Source organism: Choristoneura fumiferana, chromosome 23 (assembly GCF_025370935.1).
Source record: "Choristoneura fumiferana chromosome 23, NRCan_CFum_1, whole genome shotgun sequence".
Lineage (NCBI taxonomy): Eukaryota > Metazoa > Arthropoda > Insecta > Lepidoptera > Tortricidae > Choristoneura > Choristoneura fumiferana.
This window is the reverse complement of record NC_133494.1, coordinates 11372704-11396379: the sequence shown is the minus strand read 5'-3', so window position 1 is coordinate 11396379 and position 23676 is coordinate 11372704. Positions and strand designations below refer to the sequence as shown.

Sequence of the window (23676 nt, the reverse complement as noted above, 5' to 3'; positions counted from 1 at the left end):
GGTTCTAAACATTTTTTGTGAAGTCGTAATGATGATGGTGATGATGATGATGAATAAAAGAATAAGATGAAGTCATAATTTTAATTTATTTTAAGTCGTAACCTTTTGTAAGTAGATTAATACGTAATGTACTAACAAAATAACACTTTATTAATACGTAGATAATTCGCTACATAATATTAATTCAATTTATATTTATACAACTATTTAATAATTGTGTTTCGTGGACTCATCCGCTCTTATTCCCGGTTTAAAAATATTCTACTTGTAGCTCCTGCTATGAAGTTTAAGCTTTTTCCATTCCAAATCGTTTCCATTTCAGAGCAGAAAATTGTGAAAAGTAATGGTGTAATTGTGTAAACTATTGTGTATGATTAAAGGTCCATCACATTTAGATTCAAACTGTCGATTAAAAACTATAAAATAATGTACAAAATATTTCTTAAATTAACAATATTATAAACGTTCCGTTTCTTGCAGAATGTTGTTTACCTCTGCCTCTTTAGGTATTTTATCGGAACACGTTTCTGTTTTTAACAAAATAGGATAAGTTTTTTTTATTGTTTTTAAATTATGATATGAAAAATAGCAAAGTTAATCTCACTAATATTAATATAAATGTGAAATTTTGTAAGTCTGTATGTATGTTTGTTACCTACCTCTTCACGTCTTATCCGTTGAACCGATTTAGATGAAATTCGGTATACAGATAGTACAAGTCCCGGAGAAGGACATAGATTAGTTTTTATCCCAGAAAATTTGCTTAGTTCCCGCGGGATAGCAACAAACGAATTCTACGTAAACGGAGCGACCAACAGCTAGTTAATGAATAAATTAAACTAACATTTATGTCTTCGATATTATAATTAGATTTAAGTGTGGACCGTACACTAAAAAAATGAAACTTATTAAATGACTTCCTAAAGCGTGCACTATAAAGAGCCTATTTTCCTTCTGTTCATTCATATATTGAACAGACTGTACTTAATAATAATGGCCACTGCTTTTTTTCTATTTTGAGCCCAAATAGATATTTTGATACGTTAACGTTTAAATTTCGGGTAGTAGGTACGCATATGCAATTTTTAATTAGAAAATAGTATTTATTAACATTATCCGAATAAGTAAAAAATTATGTGACGTTTTTACAGGCATCAAAAATTGTTTTGACTCAAATAGCATAGATGTGGTCGTCATCTTGGCACTGTAGAATTATGTATAGGTAACCATAAGTTTAACTTGGATAAGTACAAATCGGTTTGTGTTTAGAAATAGTTCCTCTGTCTATACAACGCGCTGATTGCAACGCATCCAAAACATTGTAACATAGGTACAGTACAAGGTGCCCATTGACTTACCTATCAGAACATTGTGCAGATGCCATCTTCGTTAATGGCGTGAGATAGTAAATTAAATATTTACGAGTTATAACAAAGAGCAGGCTGCGTCGGCGCAGGCGTGGGATCGCCGCTGTGGTCTGATTACGTCACGGGTATTTTTAGGAACGACTCGACAAAAAAACTGACTTACATGGGTGGCGCCGGCACGAAGGACCAAGTTTACGGGCTCGGTGAGCTTGCGGCTTGTAAGGGGTATTTAATATATAAAGCATTAGGTATTAAAGTTTTAGTGACGACGCCACCAGTCTTACTACGAAAAACTTAAACACTTTTACACTTACCTACATATTTAATACTAGCCGTTACCCGCGACTCCGTCCGCGTAGAATTTGGTTTTCACTCACTCCCGCGGGAACTATGGCATTTTCCGGGATAAAAACTATCCTATGTCCTTCACCGGGACGCAAACTATCTGTATACCGAATTTCATCTAAATCGGTTCAGCGGTTTAGACGTGAAGAAGTAACAAACAAGCAAATAAACAAACAAACAGACTTACAAACTTATGCATTTATTATATTAGTGGGATTCGTTTTCTATGAACTGTTGATCTCTCAAAATTCGTTCATTTATGTTACCTATGACTTATTGAAGTTGTTCAACCTATTATAAAACCTCCTACAAATGTGTACCTACTATTAAGTAACCAGTGGCATTATTAGTATTAGTTAATAATAAAATCAAGTTGAATCAGTTGGGAGAATCACAGGATGCGCGATCAGCGATGCGATCGGTATGGCGACCGCCACATAGCTATGTACAGTATAGCGCAGTAAATACGCTCCGAAGATGATGGACAAGATAAACAAAGCGATCAGCGCTCGCGCCGTCCCGCTCCCTCACGGCGGGGGCGGGCCGCGCGCTGGGAGGGACGCTCGCAGTGGAAATGGTTATTTTTTGTATCTTGTCAATGAAGGGACGGGTGCCGGGTAGGGGCAGGCCCCAGGACTCGCTCAGTCCGCAGCTGCAGCCGCGTGTACGCGCCCATGTTGCAGGACGACGCGCCCAGCTACCCGCCGCCGAGCGAGCCGCGAACTATGAACTACGACCATTGCGACTATAGAATGGTGCCGATAAAACGTGAAAAGGATTCTGAATACCCCGAAGATGATGATCAGTTCTATGGCTACGCCCCCTTGGAAGTGAAGCGGCAAACCGAGCAGAATTTAGCTCCGGCGTCCCCGACGCACCTCATGGACCTCAGCAACGGCACGGAGCGCCCAGCGCAGCTGCAGCCCTGGCCTTCCAACGTCATATTCGACAGCGATGACCGAGAATACCAACCGACGCAATATCACGCCTACGACCCACAATACACCCCGGACCAACGGCAGAGGCAGCCGTCAAGAAGCTTTTACTTCGACGACTCAAACTCGCAAGACACTGTGCGGACGTTCTACGAATCAGGGGACGTGTCGGGCGAGTACCGCGCCTCCACAGAGGAGCGGAGCGACGGAAGCGACGAACAGCGGCGGTCGAGGAAGCGTTCCTCGAAATCGTCCCGCAAGAAAGCGCAGTCGTTCGAGGAAATGCAGATACAGCGTGTGATGGCTAACGTGCGGGAGCGGCAGAGAACACAGAGTTTAAACGAGGCATTCGCGAGTCTGCGACAGATCATTCCTTCCTTGCCGAGCGACAAGTTGTCGAAGATACAGACGCTGCAGTTAGCGACGCAGTACATAGAGTTCTTGTACCAGATATTGTCTAACAACGAGTGTGCGCCGAGCAGCGACGCCGACGCCGGTGAGCACGGCAAGTATCTCGCGCAGGACAAACTCAGTTATGCTTTCTCCGTATGGAGAATGGAAGGCGAATGGAATGGGCAGACGTGACACTGACACGGCCCTATCATGCAGTGTTAAACAAAAAAGACGCTTTTCATATTCCATATTGTTAATATTAATTGTTGACTAATTTGTAACGAAGCGAGTTGAGATGATAAGACATTTTACAGCAATAAAAGCTGTTTGAGTTTAAAAAAAAAGGAACGTCGCATCCGCATCTCGAAATAAGTGATTATCAAGACCAAATTGGACAAAAATAATATTAGGTATTGTGATAATTAAATAGGTTTTTATTATATAAAATACCAAAGAAACGTGTAGTATGTGAAGTGTGTTGTAAGTAAATTAAATTTAATGAACGAACCAAAGACCGATCGCACGAGCGAGTGATATCGGCTAATTTATAAGGATTAAAATATACCCATCCACTGGAACTTTATAAAAAAAAAACACAACGTGTAGGACGTGATACTTAGGACGCCATGTACCTATATTTTTTTTATTCGAATAAATTTTACTTCAATCAAATATATGTTTTTTTTAAATATACTCAGCTGTATTTTTTCTGTAACTTGGCCGGCTGTGAAAGTTGAATCGCTTTTTTTTTTACTTTTTTTAGTAATAACTACAATTCAATTTATTTCGTTCACACTGAACTAAATATTTTTAACTTACTTCTCTGCTGCCAATGTGCACCACAGCGTCAGTGCGATGCGAAACATATTAAGAATGTTTTAAATTAACGCATGAATCAATCAATTTGTTCACATTTTAAATCAGGTCATTTATATTTCTGTTTTAATAAAAAAAATACACATTAACAAAGAGATTTAACTGAAACAACATCTCTTTTAAAATCAATTTATTTTCTACATTTACACGATTTCACGTTGATAAATTTAATCTTATCGAAAATACAATAATTACATGTATATGATTCGCAGATGATTGTTAAGGATCTAAACTAAACAATATTTATCGTTCTTGTATCAATATAATATACTAATCCTCAAAAGCAATAACATCCACAAAGCAGCGGATTTATTTCATAAAATAAAACAAGTTGGAGTATAAAAATACAGTCGTCAAAATCGTCGACATGTGGCTCAGTCAAGCTATAAAATCATCAAGTGACAATATTGCTATGCTAGCTTACAAAAACACTTTGTGATTAGAAATGAATCTTTTAAAAAATCAACCCCGAATACCGCAACGCAAGTAATAAAATAATATAAATTTTGATCCTAATTGAGATTGTAAAGACCTTCGGTTTTCGTCGGTACAAATTGATAGGTAAATAATATACGTTTAACGATATTGAATTTAAATTATAACATACATATTCTATACTGGCTGTTGCCCAAAGTTCATATAAATCACTGCAGCAGTTTAAGCGTGAACAGGTAACAGACAGAGTTAGATAATATAAGTTCCTTTCTCACCACTCCAACAGGAAGTCACAGAACTAATAACAAGAAGAATATAAAACTTATCGTCTGTATTTCTTTCGATGTTACCACTTTTTCGCGTGTCCTGCTATTCATGCGAAATATTTTCTCTTGTCTTCGTAGTTTTCGTAAAATTTCACGTGAAAAAAAAACGCATTGAAATCGGTCCATTCGTTTGAAAGTTACGATGCCACAGACAGACAGACAGACACTGGCATCAGACTTATAACACCCTTTTTTCCATCGGGGGTTAAAAACAAAAATTCACTGCTATTCGTTTATAAAGTAAAATCAACATCGTATGCATTAGAGCAGATAATAGTCGGGCATACTTTTATAAAACTAGTCCGTACTGGCGGCTTTTCACGCGCAAACCATTAGGCCTACCAATTGAATTGAAATTACGGGTTTTTGTAAAAAACCGTGGGAATTCCTACAAATTATTATTATTTTATTATTACTTCATTATCATTGTCAAAAAACACCCGCACCAAAGTTCATGTTTCTAGCGGTTGAAATTTTGCGATTTTATCCCGATCTCGTGGGAATATCAAGATACAAAGTACATAGCCTATGTTTTATTCCAGATATCCAGCTATTTGTATATCAATTTTCATATAAATTAGTCCAGTCTTTTGAGCGTAAAAGAATAACAAACACACATACATCACATCGCATTTATAATATCTCACTAATATTATAAATGCGAAAGTTTTTAAGTCTGTTTGTTTGATTGTTTGTTACTTCATCACGTCCAAACCACTGAGTCGATTCAGATGAAATTCGGTATACAGATAGTTTAGATCCCGAAGAAGGACATAGGATAGTTTTTATCCCGGAAAATTGCATAGTTCACGCGGGATAACGATAAACGAATTCTGCGCGGATGGAGTCGCGGGTAACGGCTACTAAAATAATATATCAGTAGAATTAAGTCTTAATAAATAAAATTTCACCACCCACCAACGCATTTTTTATAGTACATACAACTGTGATCACTTATTTTGGACACCCAGTCAATTTCAACCCATCTAATCGCAACTACCTACTCGCGTAGTAAGGCTGCTAAGACAACAATATCCCTTTACCGATTTCTACTACCCTATTGTCACTAATGACCGGGCGTTATCATAAAAGGATAATCCTTACAACAGATTAAGGAACAAAGGCCAGGTGTACAAAAATATTAACTTACAAATGCTGGTCTACAATGTTATTTTATATTGTCTTAGGATTTAATGATATTTACACGATATAAAGTTACGAAATTAAATTTACCTAGTGACAGTTTGTCATAGAAAACCACACTAATGAATAAACTTAATTATCATAGTGACCACGTAACTTCATCTACTTTATTATTGCATCAACTTGCTTGCTTCCTTTAATAATTATTTACATAGTAGTGATTTATCGATTATAGGACTTCACTTTTGACAGAGAGGGCATTTGCCGTTTGTTGTTACTAATCTTAATTAGGTAAAATTATACTTAGTTAAGGGACTATCATCACAGATGCTGCTTCGTTTGTATTTATAACCAGTTGATTTATCTGTCAAAAGAAAAAAAATATAAGCAAGAACAATTATGTATTTTCGCTTTAAAATTGCAATTGTTAAAATTTGTCGAGCAATTATTTCAATTTTGCGTTCATCGTAATTTTTGCACTAATATTTTTCAAGCATGGCTAATAATTTGACAACACAGGTAACTTGCGTGCCCGTATTAATAACTAAGCTAAGCCTAGTACGAGGGCTGCTACTTATGTATCCGGAATTAAAAAAAGCAACGATACGTATATAAATTAATATGGTTTTATTGTTTTTCAAACTACTCTCAGAGATACTCTAAGCACTTTTTTATTCGTTAAAACCAACTTTTATAGCACTTTTGCCAGTCCGACTGAGGTATCTCCAAAACGTGCTGTTTAAACGCATCGACTTCTTCTTGTATCGAAAATCGTTGACCACGTAATTTATTCCTCGACTTTGGTAATTAATAAAAGTTATTGGTTGCCAAATCAGGGCAGCGCGGCGAATGACCCGTTAATTCGATCTTCTGAGCTTCCAAAAACCGACTTGTTTCGCCTGATGTATGACAGCTGGCATTGTTATGATGAAGAATGATTCTTCGTTTCTGGTTATCTTTTCGAATTCCTTCAAAGACTTTCGGCAAATAAATGGTCGTGTACCACTCAGAATTAACTGTTTTACGTTTCTCTAGTGGTACTGTAGCTTTATGGCCATTTATACCAAAAAATATAGGCTACCATTTATTGTTTCAAAATGTTTTTGCACGAGTTTCTTTGGTTGGGTTCGGCTCATTTTGAACACTCCTACCGTTGACTGTTGTTTAGATAGTTTCAGGGTCGTTAGCGTAAATCCAGCATTCATCACCTGTGTAGATATTAAAAAACTGCTTTTGACTCGCCGTGATAGTATTTTTTTCAACATTTTCTTGCACCATTCAATGGGAACCTCTATTTTTTGATTTGTTAAATTATGCGGGATCCATCGCGAACATTTTTTTTACAGCAATGTTCATGTAATTCTTATTTGTACTCGTCATGCTTATGCCCAGTAATGCCTATATTTCGCGATTTGTAACATGACGATCTTGCAGTATTCGTTTTCGCACAGTATCGATATTTTATGGAACAACAAGCCAATTTGGGCGTCCTTCTTTGAATTCGCCCGAGAGCATAAATGACGTCAACGATTCAAGTCACAAAACCAGTGATAGACACTTATTTTCGATGGGGCCTAATCACTAAAAGTCGAAGTTACTTGATCGATGCACTGTTGTTGCGTTAAACCACGCCGAAAATCATAATAAATAATAGCAAGAAAATTTTCACGAGCGAGTTCCGTTTTTGCAGAGACCTGATATTTTAAAGCCACCAAGAACAGAAGAATAACATTGAGAAAAAAATATATATACCGACCATTTATTTAAAATAAAGGTTAAAATTTACCATGCTGGTGAGTTACGGCTTCTATATTAGTTAATTTTTCCGATTCCGGATACATAAGTAGCAGCCCTCGTAAGGATAAGACTAACGATATAAAGTGTCCGATAAAAATGCTAGCAGGACAGTGAGGCCTTATTGCTTAACGCACTTGGAATCAAAATAGTTTTCACCACTTCTTTCTGTTACACGGTATAACACAAGGGTAGAAAGAGATGGTGAATTCGATCGAATACGTCAGCGCGTTAAACAATACGGCCTAGGCTTTGAAATCAAATTAAACACTTACTTCATTTGGCATCGATTTCTCGAGAGTGACTTGTCGGTCGGCATCACCTTCGGATAATATCCACCCTTCCTCTTTGAGGTCCACAGTCTAAAAAAATATTATATCGTCAGCATCATCTTGCATATCAATATCACAAAACCGTAGCGCACAAACCTTATTCATAAATACGCATTTACAGCGGAACAAGAGGCCAATTATGTTTTATACATATTTCAATGCTCAATACAAATCTTCAGGTTTCAGAACGATATAGAAGGGATGTGCAACATAACTGGATGACTTAGTACTTAAGTTAGTGACACGGATAGTGTTGCAAAAGTCTCGAGTCTTTTAGCTCTTGTTTTGGGCTCGCCTCGATTCTTGACGCCTAGAGGACTTAAAGCCTAAAAAGCTTTTAAGCTCTCAAGCCCAGTTCTATTTGAGAGCCTAGACAATCGGAGCTAGTTGTCTTATTAGAAGCCTACCTATATGTATATACTAATAGCTCGGAGAGTCTAAGCTCTCGAATATAACTAGGCTTGAGAGTTTAAAAGCTTTTAGTACTCTAGGCGTCCAGAAACGAGGCTAGCCTAAAAAAAAGAGCTACAAGACAAGTCTTTTGGAACACTAGACACGGACTACGACTTTTTCTTAAAACGAAAACGTTTTTCGGGTGCGCCGGACGTAATTTGAACGCACATCTCTTGATTAGATGTGCTAAGTGTTCTACCAACTGTTAACGGGACTCTCGACCAACTCTCCTAAAAATTTAATCATCATTCAATCGTGGCGAGCAATGCCTATCGCAATTATCATTTACCATGACTTTATTGTGTATTAGGTTATTTTGCAGCGCTATCTTTACATATAAAAAAGTCTCTTTCCGCCGTCTGTACGCTCAGATCTTTTAAACTGTCAGGTACCAGCGACGCCTCCCGGCTTTGTGCGTGTGTAGTTTTTGGAAAATGAACGTGAAAAATGTGAAGTGCTTTTAATTATCAGCAGAACTTTGACAAAGTTGCGCCCGTGCGTAGCCGATGCGGGTCGCTAATCTATTATACATATTTATTACTTATATCAAAATTTCAAAGTTTGTTCTGACTGATTCATCATCGCCCAGCCGGCAACTTGAGCCAGAATCTTGAAATTTGGCAGACATATTTCTTGAAGGTCATAAAGGAGTCGATTCCTAACACGTTCGGTGCCAGTGACTTTTGTGATCAAAAATTCTTTCTTAGTCTTATCCCGGTGACACGCATGTGTCAACAGAATTCGTTCTCATATGCCAGTGACACTCATTCGCAGCTGTGATCATTTCGGCCGGCACAGCGTAAGGGCTTAGCGGAACGTTGTCGGAGCCGAATGTGTTAAGTAGAGGTTTAAAGTTAATAGTAAATAAACTAAAACACTCACAGTCTTGTCGACGGACTCAATGTCCTGTTTGTGTACTTGTTTGATGTGGTCCTTGAGAGCGAAGGTGCGTGCGTAGGACGCGCCGCACAGATTGCACGAAAACTTGAGGTTGTTCTGTCGCGCGTGCGTCTCTGTGTGCGCTCGCACCGCGTACAGCGACGCGAAAGGCCTGGTCAAATAAAAAAAAACAAATACAGACTCTTTTGCAGTATGTACTTTTTTTCTTCATTGTACAGTCAGCAACAAAGTGCCAAAATATGTATCCACGACCTTAATGTTAAGGCAATAAAGTCCTGTAAACCTACATATTTTTGGCACTTTGGCTCTATATCTTTGTTGCCGACTGCACTTGCATTGTTATCCAACCAAAACAATGACCGAACGACGATAATAGAACTGACAATCACCCTTAGCGGCCACACCTCAGCCAGGCCACAAAGCGGCCACATGGGGTAACTCATCGCCCCACGCTGAAAAACGTAGTTGTATAAGACATATGGGTGTTTTAAGACTTCTAACTGATTGTTTTATGCTTGTTGGAGAGTTTTTCAACATTTCCAATGATTTTAAACGGTCCATTTAAATATGGCGTTCTATAAACTGGTCACGCTGCCACGCGTTTTGTTGGGCTTCCTGTGAGATGGAGTCACATTTCACACTTGTCTACTACCGGCAGATGTCGTTACTTGTATCAATTTCAAATATTTTAGACCTCTAATTTCACTTTTTCCGAGCCTGGGGTAACTAGTTACCCCGTGTGGCCGCTAAGGATATAAAAAAGTAACTCTCAAATAGCTGAAAAATCCGTATAAGAACTAGATGGCGCTGCGTTGTATCCTGAAAGTTAAAAAATAGTTATTTTTCTCTAGTATTATTTACATGTTTTTAATATCTTTGTACTTACAAACATCATACTGCCATATTAATATCACTTCAGAGCATGGAAGAGATGTAATAACGAAATATTGCACTGGGAATATCACTGCACCCTTGCGCGTAGAAAATTGAGGAACTACGATTTTTGAATGAATTAGAACTCCTAGCGCCATCTAGCGAAGTAGATAAATACTAATAATGCGTAGTACCAAATTTGAGCGTTTTCAAAAAAGTGTACTTACGATTTGATGGGCACTGTGACGGATTAGTGAGGAAAACATCGCGAAGTAACTTTAATATGCCTGCAAAACAATTCAATGTTGTGTGTTAAGTACCTAATCTGCATTGGGTCCACGTGAAAAAGAATTACAGCCCAAGCCTCTCATTCTGGGCAGAAACCTGTGCCCACCAGTAGGACCTGCAGGGCTACTACGAAACTCGAAACTCGAAGTTCGTGTCGTGCGGTCCCTCTGACACTTATACTATTTAATACGAGAGCGAGAGGGACGTCGAGTTTCGTAGTAGCCCTGCAGGAGCAGTGGACCGGTTATGAGAAGACCCGGGAAATGTGCAAGTCCCCGTGAGACGCAGACAAAGTTCGAGGCGCCAAGTCAATATAATTTACCTGTTACAGTGTTGGCAGGAGAAGGGTTTGGTGTGCGAGTTTTTGTGGCCGGCCAGTTGAACGCTCGTCTTGAACGCCTTAGGACAGAACGGACACTTGTACGCGCGGACGTCCGAGTGCGTCAGTAGATGGTGGTTGTACACGCTGTGCGCTTTGAACCTGGACCAAACGTAGCTCGAATAATGTACAGTCAACGTCATAAATATATGTATGTACGTTACAAACACGTCTAAAATGTCTACCTACACCTATGCTACTAATTTTAAGGTTGATGTATACGCATATTTGTTTGACGCTATGGCTGTATAGATATGTAATGCCCTTCACTGTACTATGCGATTCAATAAAAACTAAGATTGGATTGGCTGACGACTTCACTCATTGCCTACCTCTGTCGATTTAAGAGTTGCTTCAGGCTTGTTTTTTCGTGGTTTTTGTGTAAAAATTACAAGAAGTACGAAATTCAACAACAGTTTAGTCAATGCCAAAGTTGTATATGTATGCGCTAGCCCTATGGTGAAAAAAGCTTAGGTAATTATTAATGTGATTACAGATGTGCAAGTTGCGGAAAGTTTCCAAAAAAAAGTTCCAAAAAGTTCACGGCAAAATTAATTTTTAAAATTTAAGAAGCGGAATGTTCAATCCCCACACACAATTGTGCCAAGTTTCCAAAATTTTTCTATTAGAAAAATACCGCAATATTGGAAAGTTTCCTTTGGCACATCAGTATATGTAACAACGTCTATTGTGTGTGTGCGTAGGTACCTCTTGTTGCAGTGCGGACAGGCGTAGGGCCGCGCTCCTGTGTGCGTGCGCATATGTAGCGTAAGGCAGTATGACACTCTGAACGATTTTCCGCAGATCTCACACGAATGCGGTTTTTCGCCTGAAACAATCAGAAAATAATTACGGTCTATACGTAAAAAAAAGATTAGGTATTTCTACACATAAATAATATGCAAATATATATTCCATCTATATAACACTATCATCATCATCATACAGCTGTAGGACGTCCACCGTTGGACATAGCCCAGTTGCTAAGATATACGAAATCCCACTAATATATAAACGCGAAAGTTTATAAATCTGTGTTTGTTTATTTGTTCGCTACCTCTTCACGTCTAAACCGCTGAACCGATTTGCGATGAAATTTCGTATACAGATTGTTTCGAGTTCCGGGGAAAGAAATAGGGTAGTTTTTATCCCGGAAAATTACATAGTTCCCACGGGATAGCGATAAACGAATTCTACGCAGAACGAGTCGCGGGCAACAGCTAGTGAAATATATATAAATGCAAATCCTACTAATCCTACTAAAATTATAAATGTCAAAGTATGTGAGTGAGCGAGTGAGTGAGTGAGTTTGTGAGTGAGTGAGTATGTTTGTTACTTCTTCACGCTGATACGGCTGGACGGATTTGGATGAAATTTGGCAAAAAGTTAGTTTATAACCGGGATTAAAACATGGGATAGTTTTTATCCCGATATTCCCACTGGTTAGGGATAAAATCTCTAAATAACAACCTCTGGGTTTAGAGTAATTAAATTTGGTATAAAAGTAGCTGAACGTCTGGAATAACACATAGGCTACTTTTTATTCCGATGATCCCACGGGATAGGGATAAAATCTCGAACTAATAACCGCTGGGCTTAGAGTCATGAAATTTGGTATGTAGATAGCTGGACATCTGGAATAAAACAGCCTACTTTTTATTCCGATATTCCCGCGGGATAGGGATAAAATCTCGGGACAACAACCGCTGGGCTTAGAGTCATGAATTTTGACCATGATTGTTTTAATGTAACGTCAATAAAAACAACGTTCGGGAATTCCCACGGGAATTTTTAAAAATCCCGGAATTTCAATTCAGCTGCTGGACCTAATGATTTACGTGTGCGAAGCCGCGGGTAAACACTAGTTGAAAATAATCCCGCTGATGACCACGGCTCTATTTTATACCAAGTAAAGATAAAGATCCATCACAGCCGCGCGATCATTCAATCGCTCCGTGTAAATAAGGCTTTATAGTCGTCCAGCAGGGCTACTCCGAAACTCGAAACTCGAAGTTCGTGTCGTGCGGTCCCTCTCGCTCTCGTTTTAAATAGTATAAGTGTCAGAGGGACCGCACGACACGAACTTCGAGTTTCGAGTTTCGGAGTAGTCCTGCAGGCCCTATACTACGAAGTGAAAAATTCGAACTTCGTATTTTGCCGTCCCGCTTACGCTAATATTATTTAAAACGAGAGTGATAGGGACGGTACGATATGATCTTCGATTTTCGAATTACGTAGTAGACGCCTGTAACCATCTATCTATGCATTCATACGTACCGGTGTGTATCCGCTCGTGCTTGACCTTTTCGTGCGGCCGAGCGAACTGCCGATTACAATACATACACATGTATGGCAGAGATTTGTCTTGTTTGTTTTGTGGTACCTGAGAATTGATAATGATTTAAAACTATTGCTATACCATAGATTATATTATACAGTTTTAGTGAGACTTGAGATTTTAGTTTTATAAGATTTTGCGTACATTATTTTCATTCAGCACAATTTATCGATAATTTATAATTTTCCCCCTGTTTCACCATCCATTGATTATATTTATTTGACGGATAAATGTGATGCCGTCTCTGTTTGTTTTGTTCGAATAGACGGAGACGGCATCACATTTATCCGCCATTTAAAATTAAATACTATTTTTTTTTATACGACTGGAAGGCAAACGCGCAAGTGGGTCTCCTGATGGTAAGAGATCACCACCGCCCATAAACATCTGCAACACCAGGGGTATTGCAGATACGTTGCCAACCTAGAGGCCTAAGATGGAATACCTCAAGTGCCAGTAATTTCACCGGCTGTCTTACTCTCCACGCCGAAACACAACAGTGCAAGCACTGCTGCTTCACGGCAGGATTAGCGAGCAAGATGGTGGTAGCCATCCGGGCGGGCCTTGCACAAGGTCCTACCAACTGCAATCCATCCATCATGCAATTTAATCCATCAGTTAGTTTATCGGAAAATATTATATACAGATCTATTGAATAATGTTTTTCATCGTATTTTGTCGGAAAAGTTCGTATTTGTCTTGCTTTCTCAACTGTTTACTGAAGTTTACTGAAGCTAACTGAAAAAGAAAGATGGCAAAACATTATTCACTACATCTGTACCTATATATCTTTTATTTTGTCAATTGAACACTAACTTACCCAACAAAAAGTTGGAAAACCCCCGACTTTGTCTCTTCAAAGTTCAATATCTCAAAAAGGCTGAACCGATTTTGATGAAACATATCTCAGAACCATCGCTAGAAAACCTGATTTCAAATTAAAAAAAACGCATTCAAAATGGCCCACCCGTTTAAGAGCTACGGTGCCACAGACGGACACATAAACAGACACGCTGACCGACACACACACAGACACACATAGCGGTCAAACTTATAACACCCCTCTTTTTGCGTCATGGGTTAAAAAATGACAAAGTTGAAGCGCGTCAAAGTTCGGTTTGGGTGTGGGGCCCGTGACGTCACACCTTAGTAAATGGGTGTGACGTCACACGGAACTTTAACTTTATCTTCATCGTTTTTTTGTTTAATTGACAAAAGAAACAATACGTGTCTGATATTTATTGAAAATGTAGCTGACGCACTTATATTATTTGAAATCTAGACTATTGTAATGTTTTGTTGATAGAAAACATATCTTGCAAGATACAGATAGCGCGCGAGTTGAATGCAGTCGGGCCTGAGGTGAAGAGCGGGAGGCTCTCCCCCCGCTAGCCACACGCCTCGCCTCAGTCGCCTTTAGTGAAGTGCTATCCTTGATAGCTGTCGTACACATATCGATCGCGTTAAAACTCATTGTTAATGATGACTGATCCAAGTTAGTTTCCGTTTTTTTGACGGTTTAATCGAGTTACATCCATCGTGTTGAGTCACGTTGCGACTAAGATGGATGAAACAAATAAAAGGTTAGGTGCAAAGTGTTTAAAGCGCGAAAATTAAAAGAATAATAATAAAATGAGAAAATTAAAATAACATTTCTTTTACTTTATCGACATATGTACCTTCTGTCATCATTAATTCTAATAAGGTCGCAACACTATCGCATTCCTGAGCTCTGCAATCAACTCGCGCGCTATCTGTAGTTTGCAATATTCAGCATATAAACGAATATAACAAGTGGCCGATGGCATCTCTACTCTAGTCGATACTATCCAAAAATTCCGTAAGTAATATTGTAAGAGTTTCCAATACTCACCTTATCAATATTATGTACACTCATATGCATCTCCAAATATTCACTAGAGTGGAATTTCCTGTTGCAAATATCACAGTTGAACTTGTTGTCTGTTTTGTGCGAGTTGTGATGCACCGCTCGGTAGTCTATGGGTATCAGTTTGTCACATATAGAGCAGAGGAACTTGTCGTTGCTGGGCTCTGAGCCTTCTGTCTCCACGGGGAGTTCTATGGGCCGTGCTCTAAAAAAAATATTTTCAACTGTCATATATCATGTCATAGCTATCGGCAATCTCCCAACTTGCGGCTGTCACGATGGCTTTTAGCAGTTGTCCTTTACATGTTAAGTGTTTATATTTATACTACATTCCATTGATGTGGAAGTAAATTCTGAACTATCATCAAAACACATAGATTGTGGGGTTTTTGTAATAACTGTATAGATTGCAAATAGCGCTTACAAATTTTAAGATTTAAATAATATGTATAGGTACTTACTTGACAGGATCATGCATCCTTTTATGCAGCTTCAGAGACTTGTTACTCGGGAACACAGTGGAGCATATATCACATCTAAATGGGCCCGAGTTGTCAGTTTCACTCTCTTGAAAAAACTTAATGTATTAATACTGCATTCTTTACATACCAGCCCTATATTGACTAGTGGACATCGATAGTTGTTCACTTTTATAAATTTTAATGTTGTTATTCACAATCATAACCATCTGTGACCCATTCACATATTTCGTTTCTGTCATTCAATAATAAAATTATTTTATTATATCCTTATTCTTTCAATTATTCCAGCAATGGCTTAGGAAAAAGTGTGCTTAAATATAAGTTAAATTCTTACCTGTGTGGCTTTTATGGACCTTCATATGAGCACTTAATGATTTTGAGTTTTCGTAAGCTACAGGGCAGTGCAGACATTGATACTTAACTGAAAAATAAAATTGAATCATACCATTACATAATGTTTAGCTATATGGTCTTTGATACTCGCGTATGTACAGTAAAGATCAACTACAGCACTAGCAACTTACGTGGTTTACAAGGATGTGATTTGAATTCGTCCAACGACGTTACATAGATATTGCATGTCATACAATTGTAAACTTTAACTTTTTTGCCACCTTCCAATGTCTGCATTTCTTTAACGATCACCTTGTGGTATGGACCTTTTTTGATATCTATTAACAATTATAAACATATTATTTTGTGAATTAAAAAATGTTGTCTGTATCTAGGGGCCATCCACAAATTACACACATCACACATTTAAGGGGCAGGGTCCGGCGAGAACATTAATCCATGAGCCACCATGGAACCATTTCACAGTAAACGTCATAGTGACATCGTATGAAAATCGTAATGACTTTTCCTTTAAAAAGGTTCCATGGTGGGTCACGAATTAAAGTCCTTCACCTTACGAACTAATTAGCCGATCGCTTAGTCAGGGCTATATACTTATCTGGACAGGAGGAGGTGTCGCCAGAATCGCGTCCTCTAATATTAGTACGACAATACAATACAATACAAATATTCTTTATTGCACACCATAAAGCAGTACGACAACTAGCAGTACGACATGGTTAGTCCCAATATTTTGCACCCGAATACATAAGATGTTTGTGTGTACATAAGTTGGTAACATTGAATGACGATGCAAGGTGGCTAATATAATAACAATATAATTTTAGATGGCGTATTTAGCGGGACGCGAGTCGTATTAACCGTGAAAAAATGTATGAAAAAAAAGCCTGAAATTGCAGGAACCGGGAAATCGTATTAAGCGGGTTCTAGAAGTAATCTAAAAATTATCAAAGTTGGTGTGACTTAATTTATGGTCAAAAAATGTTACATTCTCGTTATAGTCGAAAATGCCAAGTAAATGCTTACCATTTTTTATGTTTCTCACCACACTGTCAACTTGTACAACTCGCTTTTCTGCCAACCGATTAGGTTTAGTGACCTCTTGTTTGAAAACAAGTTGCTCTGTCTGCATGGGTTGGATTGCCACTGTAAAGATAAAGAAAAAGGACAATAAAAAGACACATTATACATTATTACAACAATCTTACCAATGAGGGTTTAAAAGAGACAGGCCAAATATCGCTAGATGGCGTTAGTATCGAGAGGTACGTTTCAGTCTTGATTGCAATGAGGGCTATCGCATATGAATTCGCCGCTAGAGGCGCTAGTGTAGCGTGAGGTCTCCGAAATATCAAATCTCATAGTTTTTGGGTGAGCTACGCGGTTTTATTTATAATTAGAATAATTTTGAGAATATTTTTCATTACCTGAAATTAATTATGGCAATTATGCGATAAGGGGCAATGAATGTCTGTGTTTTGAGACAGTTTTGTCTTTCGAAAACTTTTGTCTTCCCTTTTTTTCCGTACAAAGCGGGACTATGCAAAACTGTGGTTGCTCGATATTTTTATGGTACGGTTTTAAGATGTATTAAATATGATTTTATTTAATCTAAACTTTGTTTTCACGCCCGTAATAACAGACTGAAAGCCACACTTAAAAACCTCACGCTACAGTGGCGCCATCTAGTAAGACAAAAAACGATAGCCCTCACTGGCTCATTTAACCAATCACGAGCTCGACGCAAATGTCAAACGGACGTCGCGATACTAACGCCATCTAGCGATATTTCGCCTGTGGAAAAACCCTCATTTAGAAAAGTTAAAATCCCCTCACATTGTCATTTCAAAGCTCAACATCTCAAAAACGGCTGAACATTTTTATTTTACCACTTTGTCGGCAATGGTAAAACTATATTTACATATAAGTATATCCATGCAAATTACACCTTTCTAGCGCTAATAGTCTCTTAGCTAAGCCGCGGATGGATGAACTGACATGGCGAAACTAAAGGTTCCGTTTTTGCCATTTTGGCTATGGAACCCTAAATATAGTGGAAGGCGACAAAAAAAAACCACCTAGGTAGTGTAAAAAGATTTCTATACTATTCTACACTAGGCCTTACAGTTATCTCCAACAGTGGCATTCAGCAGGACAGGAGCTTCAACAATATCGCCAGTGTCGGTGATAACGCGTCGTGAAGTCTGCTGGTCTGTGGTGATTAACTCTTCTTTGTTTATTGGCTCATATTCCGCAGGCAGGGTGCAATGTTCCATCGATTCCTTGAAATAAAGTTTCATGTCATGACTACAGTTGCCACAGATATCTTTTTTTTATGTTGATTTTTGAAATGAACTTGAAACTATGATATGTTTTTCAGAAGTACTAAATAAGCAACATACAACAACTACATGTTATTTTTAGACATCAACAGATTCAGAGATGGAGTCGTATTCGGTATTTTTGAGCACATAGACAGCTCATTATGATGGTGACTGTAATACTGCTAGATACCTCAACCACAACATCCTGGTCATTGTGATAGTTTTGGATGTGGTCTATGACAGAGGAGAAGGATACTCCACATGTGTTGCAGCTGTAAATCTCCTGGTTTTCTTCTGGGTCCACCTCAGGAAGCAGAGGGTCTGGCTCTACCTTCATGTCTGAAACAGCGACAAAAAAAAAATCAGTATCTAATATGTTACAATTAGGTAACAAAGTTTTTCTTCAAATCAGCGTACATACAGCTTTTATCAGAGGCCTTGGTATAAGAATGGCACTCAGACAGTGACAAGTTACTTTCATTCAATTAATTTACCTATGCCAGCACTTGACCTATAAAATTGTAATTTTCAAATACAGAATGTGAAAAAAAAACTGCATTGAATTGAAAATACAAACTGAATTATAGATGCACAGAAAAAACAGAAAAATAAGCACTGAATTGTCTGTTTTGTATCATCATTTGATGACTATGGCCAAAATTGTTTACAGCAACATTAAAGGGATAGCAATATTTCATCATTAAACAGAGTCAATCATAATAACCACTGCTATTTTGGTATAGGTACATATAAGATTATATTGTTTTTTTTTCCTGGTCATTAAATGCGATATGTCTTTATATCTGGTGTAACTATAAAGGGTTTTGACTATCATTTTTAGGTGAAATAAAATTAGAAAAAGAAAGCCATACAATCTGCTTGGCGCTTTGTATACTAGTTGTTGTTCATGATATAATGCATAATGTAATGTACATCTATTGGGAAAAGTTGGATCTCAAAGTGTCAATTATTGTAATATGAGACATTTTCATATCCATTCCATTAATATGGAACTTTGTTATTTAGTGTCAAATATTAAAATGGCTGTATGATGATTACTGGAGCTAATTAAGAAAGCCATTATGCAGTACATCTGAACAAATAAATGTTTAGTTTTTAATGATTCATTACATTCTTTCATTGATATTTAGTTGCATGCAACATCTACTTGTGATCATGATACATGCAACTGCATCAAAGTCTTGGGCCTCATGGTCTACATCCCCATAGCAAATATAGCAAGAAAGTTTATCAAGGATCAGTCAATCAGTCAAGCAAAGTGTTTACCTTTAACAGTAGTCAAAGATATTGTCCCATCACTGTTCTGTTTTGTGAAAACAGTGTTTCCAGACTTTAGGATGTCATCAGCTTGGGACACAACAACATAGCGACTTTCACCATCTTCTTTGACCAGCTTTAGTTCCTGCGTTTGAAGGCACGGCTTGGCTAGCTGCTTGCTCAGCAACTCTACATACATTCTACTGACGTCTGATACTTCTGTCACTTGAGACTGATCTATAATATTATGGTCCTCTTGGTTGTCTACAAGATATCATAAAGCATATAATAGAGTAAAAGTATGTGTATGACTGCATTTTAGGGGCTAGGGAACAGATAGACTAAGTTAAGATCAAGTTTACAAATAGCACATAGGTGCTTTTTTGGCATTATGAATCAAACTTAAATTTTAAAACAATGACTTGTATATTGATTGTAGATCACACACCTGTAACATTCTGATGATTCAGGGTCTGGCATTCTTCAGGTTCAATTTGAGTCGTCGTTAGGACCCCGGAGTTATGGTCTGATTTACTTTTAGGGACACATGCCTCTGAATTAAGGTGCTCTATCAAATGTGCTAAAGAAGAACATTCATCGTTGCATGCAGGGCAACGTAAATTAAACCATATTTTAGACAAGTGGTCAACTAACAATTCTTTAGAATCAAATACTTCGCTACAACATAATGGACATTTTAACAACAGATCGCCCATTATGAGGAAATACTATTCACAATAATGAATTTTCTATTATAAGATTATACTCATTATTTTGTAAACATAATCTTAAATCATTCCTTGGCGACGATCAAGTGCTAATTTCAGTTTTATTTATACCATTTTTAACCTGAAGAACTTCACACTATTACAAGATTAGAAGAATGAAAATCCAAATCAACGCAACGAAGTGCGGTAGACACACACAGCGGACATGACACAAATTGACAAATTGACAGGACAGTATTATTTTTTATACATAGATACTATAACAGGTACTCTGAGGGTACACCTTCACCTGTAGAGCCTCTTTAAAAATAATTACATGTTTGCCAACCTACTGATAACAAGCATTGGTAAGGGTGTGTAACATTGGACGACAGCGAGAAAAACGGATAGTTAGTTGTCTTTCGTGTAGCGCTTCGTGTGAATTTGTGATTGTGACAGACAGCCAGGGCTACTACGAAACTCGAAACTCAAAATTCCCTCTGACACACAACTATTTAATACAAGAGCGAGAGGGACGGTACGATACGAACTTCGAGTTTCGAGTTTCGTAGTAGCCCTGCAGGGCCTACTCCGAAGTTAGAAAATCGAAGTTCGTATCGTACCGTCCCTCTCGCTCTAGTATTAAATAGTATAAATGTCAGAGGGGCCGAACCGAACGACACGAACTTGACGAGCTTCGATTTTCGAATTTTGTAGTAGCCCTGCTGTGTATTTAAGACATGCAGGCATGCAGGCCCCTACAAAAATAATAATAAATCAATAGCGGTCGATAAGTTCTTACGGTTTAAATGCTACGACAAACGACAATACTCTTTGGCTACATACGACGTAGGCAGTCTCTATGGAACTTTGTACAAATTGTGTTGTAGCAATAGCAACATTTATTTGAAGAAAAAAAAACTGTAGCCATAAAGATCGCCATTTTGTGACCAGTCGTGGCGTTTTTCGGTTTATTGTGTTTTATGGCAAGTCCCTTGTTTTCCGAGTCTTCAATACAAACTAGACAAATTGACACGTATAAGTTTTTGAAGAATAAAACTGTTGGATATTTATTTGCCGTGTAAAAAGTTCTGATGACACTATGCAAGTAATGTGATAATTTATTATATTTGTTTATGTACATTAAATCGGCGCGGGAAAATTTAGATTGCTGACCAAGATGTTGGGAAAAAGAATGCATCACAACAGCAAAGGCAGGTTAGCTAGCAAAGGACACGATGGCAAACCGTCGAGTCCAGGCTTATCCCCATACAATAAGCCTGCGAAACTTCCCGGTTCTGTCTCTGTTGGCAAAACCAAGGTAGAGACATGTCCAATTCCATACATCAAAATTCAAGATAACCCAGTTCACTTGCCTCGATATACGGCTATAGCTGCGAGATCTGCTGATGAACCCATAGGCATGGATGAGTTGGACGCTCTACAGTTAGAATTGGAGTCTCTTCTCTGCAACACAGCTCTGCGGATGCGCTACTTCCAATCCGAGATTGAGAGCATTGACACCAATGAATCAAAAAGAGAGAAAAAGGGCAAAGCGGCAGGCAAGCAACTGCAATATTCTGTTAAAAGAAAATTCCCAGATGATAAGCTTGTGAAAACCAAAGACTACACAAAGTTGTCCAACCAACCTAAAATGCCGAAGTTTAAGAATTACAACAATGCATCTACTGGCACATCACATGCCAACTATTCAAACGATCTGATGAATTCTGATAACTCTGTAAAACTGGAAATGTCTCAGTTTGCTCTACCAAAAAACAACATTCCATACAAATTCTGGAACTCTGTGGAACCTTATTGTGCACCTGTTACACTAGATGATATTAAGTTTTTGGAATCACTGCTAGCTCAAAGCAGTAGCACTACCCTTCCTCCAATTCCACCTTTAGGCCGACATTACTCTGAAGTATGGGCTGATGAGCAACTTACTGAGGACCAAAATGCGTCCAATCCTAATAAACAGAAGTCCTCAGGAATGTCTCCAGATGCAACACTTTTGCGTAAGAAAACTGAAAAATTGACTGAAAATATGATTACTGGCCCATTGACTCAAAGGCTTGTGTCAGCCTTAATGGAAGAAAATGTACTGCCATATGAAGTACCTGATGTTAAAGTTAAACAAAATACTAATGCAAAAAGCAACTACAAAAACTCACTGACATTAGAAAAATGCTTAAGAAAGGAGCTTGTGGAGCAAGGGATACTAGACCCTGAAGACTTGCCTCCTCTCACAAACCCAGCAGATGATGAAATATTGGCTGAAATAAAGAAATGCCAAACAGAACTGACGGCTGTGAGGAAAGATAATTGTCGTAATCTGAAAAACCTGATAGGTCTGTGTAAACAAGAGATGATTCGACTGAACTTGAAGAAGCAGCTAGACCAAGTTGATGTGGAATGCATTGACATTTACAAGAAGATGGTGGCAGCAAAACAAAAGAAGCGGCCAATTACTAAGAAGGAAAAGGAAGATGCTTGGCGAGCAATCAATGAGCAGATTAGGCTAAATAAGGAAATCAGTTCATTGCCACTCACAGGTCCAAACACTAGTTAATTAAGTAAAAAAATATGTAAGCTTTTATTTCGTCAAACATTAAATCAATGGTATGAAAACTGTATTTAATTCAAACATACCATAATCTAAGATTGGTTTTTTGGAATCTTTTTGTATTTTTTATTTCAATTCCAATTTTTTTTTGTTACTATTACGGTCATCCCGTAAAACCTATATCGAAAATACAAACTGAAATATAGATGCACAGAAAAACCAGAAAAATAAGACCAGCGCTGGGAATCGAACCCAGGTCCTCGGCATTCCGTGCTGTGTGCTATACCGCTACACCACCGCTGGACAACAGTACAGATACGAATTTCTCCTATGCACCTCATATCTCAGCTTGTGTTGTTTCTTATTTAGCCACTTAAGCAGCGACATCTATGCCGTAGCCCTCATCGAGAAACTTTTCGACACTCCATCGGAACTAACCGCTCACCCGGACGAGATATCGTTATTAAGCAATCAAATTAAGATTGGTTTTGGATATCTCTTGTCACTTTGGATGATCACTTATTTATGACGTTGACTGTACTATGCTATAATGAAGGCACTGTAAAATCAAACTTCAGAAATTATTCTTAGCACTATATTGAAATTCGGAGTTATAGGTTTTTCCAAAGTTCCATTTTTGGGGTTTCATAAATCCGTAACAGATGTGATTGATAGAATTGAACAAAAGTTTAATTTTATTCGTCCATTCATGGACTACTAGAATCGTAAGTACTATGATAGAAGATACTTTAAGTTTGGGAGCCTGGTTTTTAACATTTCACAAAAAACTGCTATTCGATTTCTTTCGAGTTGTTCAAATAAATACCTATTACTTCACAGCATCGACATTATCGACATCTGATTCTGTTTGGATTCTGTGTTATTTTAATACGAGAG

The 23676-nt window shown here is 38.1% G+C and overlaps 3 protein-coding genes across 3 annotated transcripts; 2 read left to right on the top strand and 1 right to left on the bottom strand.

The window, feature by feature from the left end:
• Positions 1-219: 219 nt before the first annotated feature.
• Positions 220-3668, top strand: LOC141441388 (uncharacterized). The gene has a single exon (XM_074106116.1). The coding sequence runs from the start codon at positions 2387-2389 to the stop codon at positions 3230-3232; it is 846 nt and encodes a 281-aa protein (XP_073962217.1). The 5' UTR covers positions 220-2386; the 3' UTR covers positions 3233-3668.
• A 398-nt stretch (positions 3669-4066) lies between these two features.
• LOC141441387 (uncharacterized) lies at positions 4067-20460 on the bottom strand. The gene is made up of 15 exons (XM_074106115.1): positions 19952-20460; positions 19513-19767; positions 18416-18564; positions 18027-18183; positions 16928-17047; positions 16072-16218; positions 15882-15968; positions 15527-15632; positions 15051-15270; positions 13117-13222; positions 11548-11668; positions 10783-10941; positions 9282-9450; positions 7890-7976; positions 4067-6184 (listed from the first exon to the last, which is right to left on the bottom strand). Exons 1-15 carry the CDS (start codon positions 20217-20219, stop codon positions 6128-6130), a joined length of 2208 nt encoding a protein of 735 aa, XP_073962216.1. The 5' UTR covers positions 20220-20460; the 3' UTR covers positions 4067-6127.
• A 548-nt stretch (positions 20461-21008) lies between these two features.
• Positions 21009-22844, top strand: Ada3 (transcriptional adaptor 3). The gene has a single exon (XM_074105312.1). The coding sequence runs from the start codon at positions 21391-21393 to the stop codon at positions 22783-22785; it is 1395 nt and encodes a 464-aa protein (XP_073961413.1). The 5' UTR covers positions 21009-21390; the 3' UTR covers positions 22786-22844.
• The last annotated feature ends 832 nt before the right edge of the window (positions 22845-23676 follow it).

Excerpts from the sequence above, each read along its gene's own strand:
- LOC141441388 (XM_074106116.1), top strand. The coding sequence starts at position 2,387 with ATGTTGCAGGACGACGCGCCCAGCTACCCGCCGCCGAGCGAGCCGCGA.
- Ada3 (XM_074105312.1), top strand. The coding sequence starts at position 21,391 with ATGTTGGGAAAAAGAATGCATCACAACAGCAAAGGCAGGTTAGCTAGC.
- LOC141441387 (XM_074106115.1), bottom strand. The coding sequence starts at position 20,219 with ATGGGCGATCTGTTGTTAAAATGTCCATTATGTTGTAGCGAAGTATTT. Across the intron at positions 15,633-15,881 it reads GGTCCATAAAAGCCACACAG|AGAGTGAAACTGACAACTCG; the intron begins GTAAGAATTTAA and ends AGTTTTTTCAAG. Across the intron at positions 15,271-15,526 it reads AGGATGCATGATCCTGTCAA|AGCACGGCCCATAGAACTCC; the intron begins GTAAGTACCTAT and ends TATTTTTTTTAG.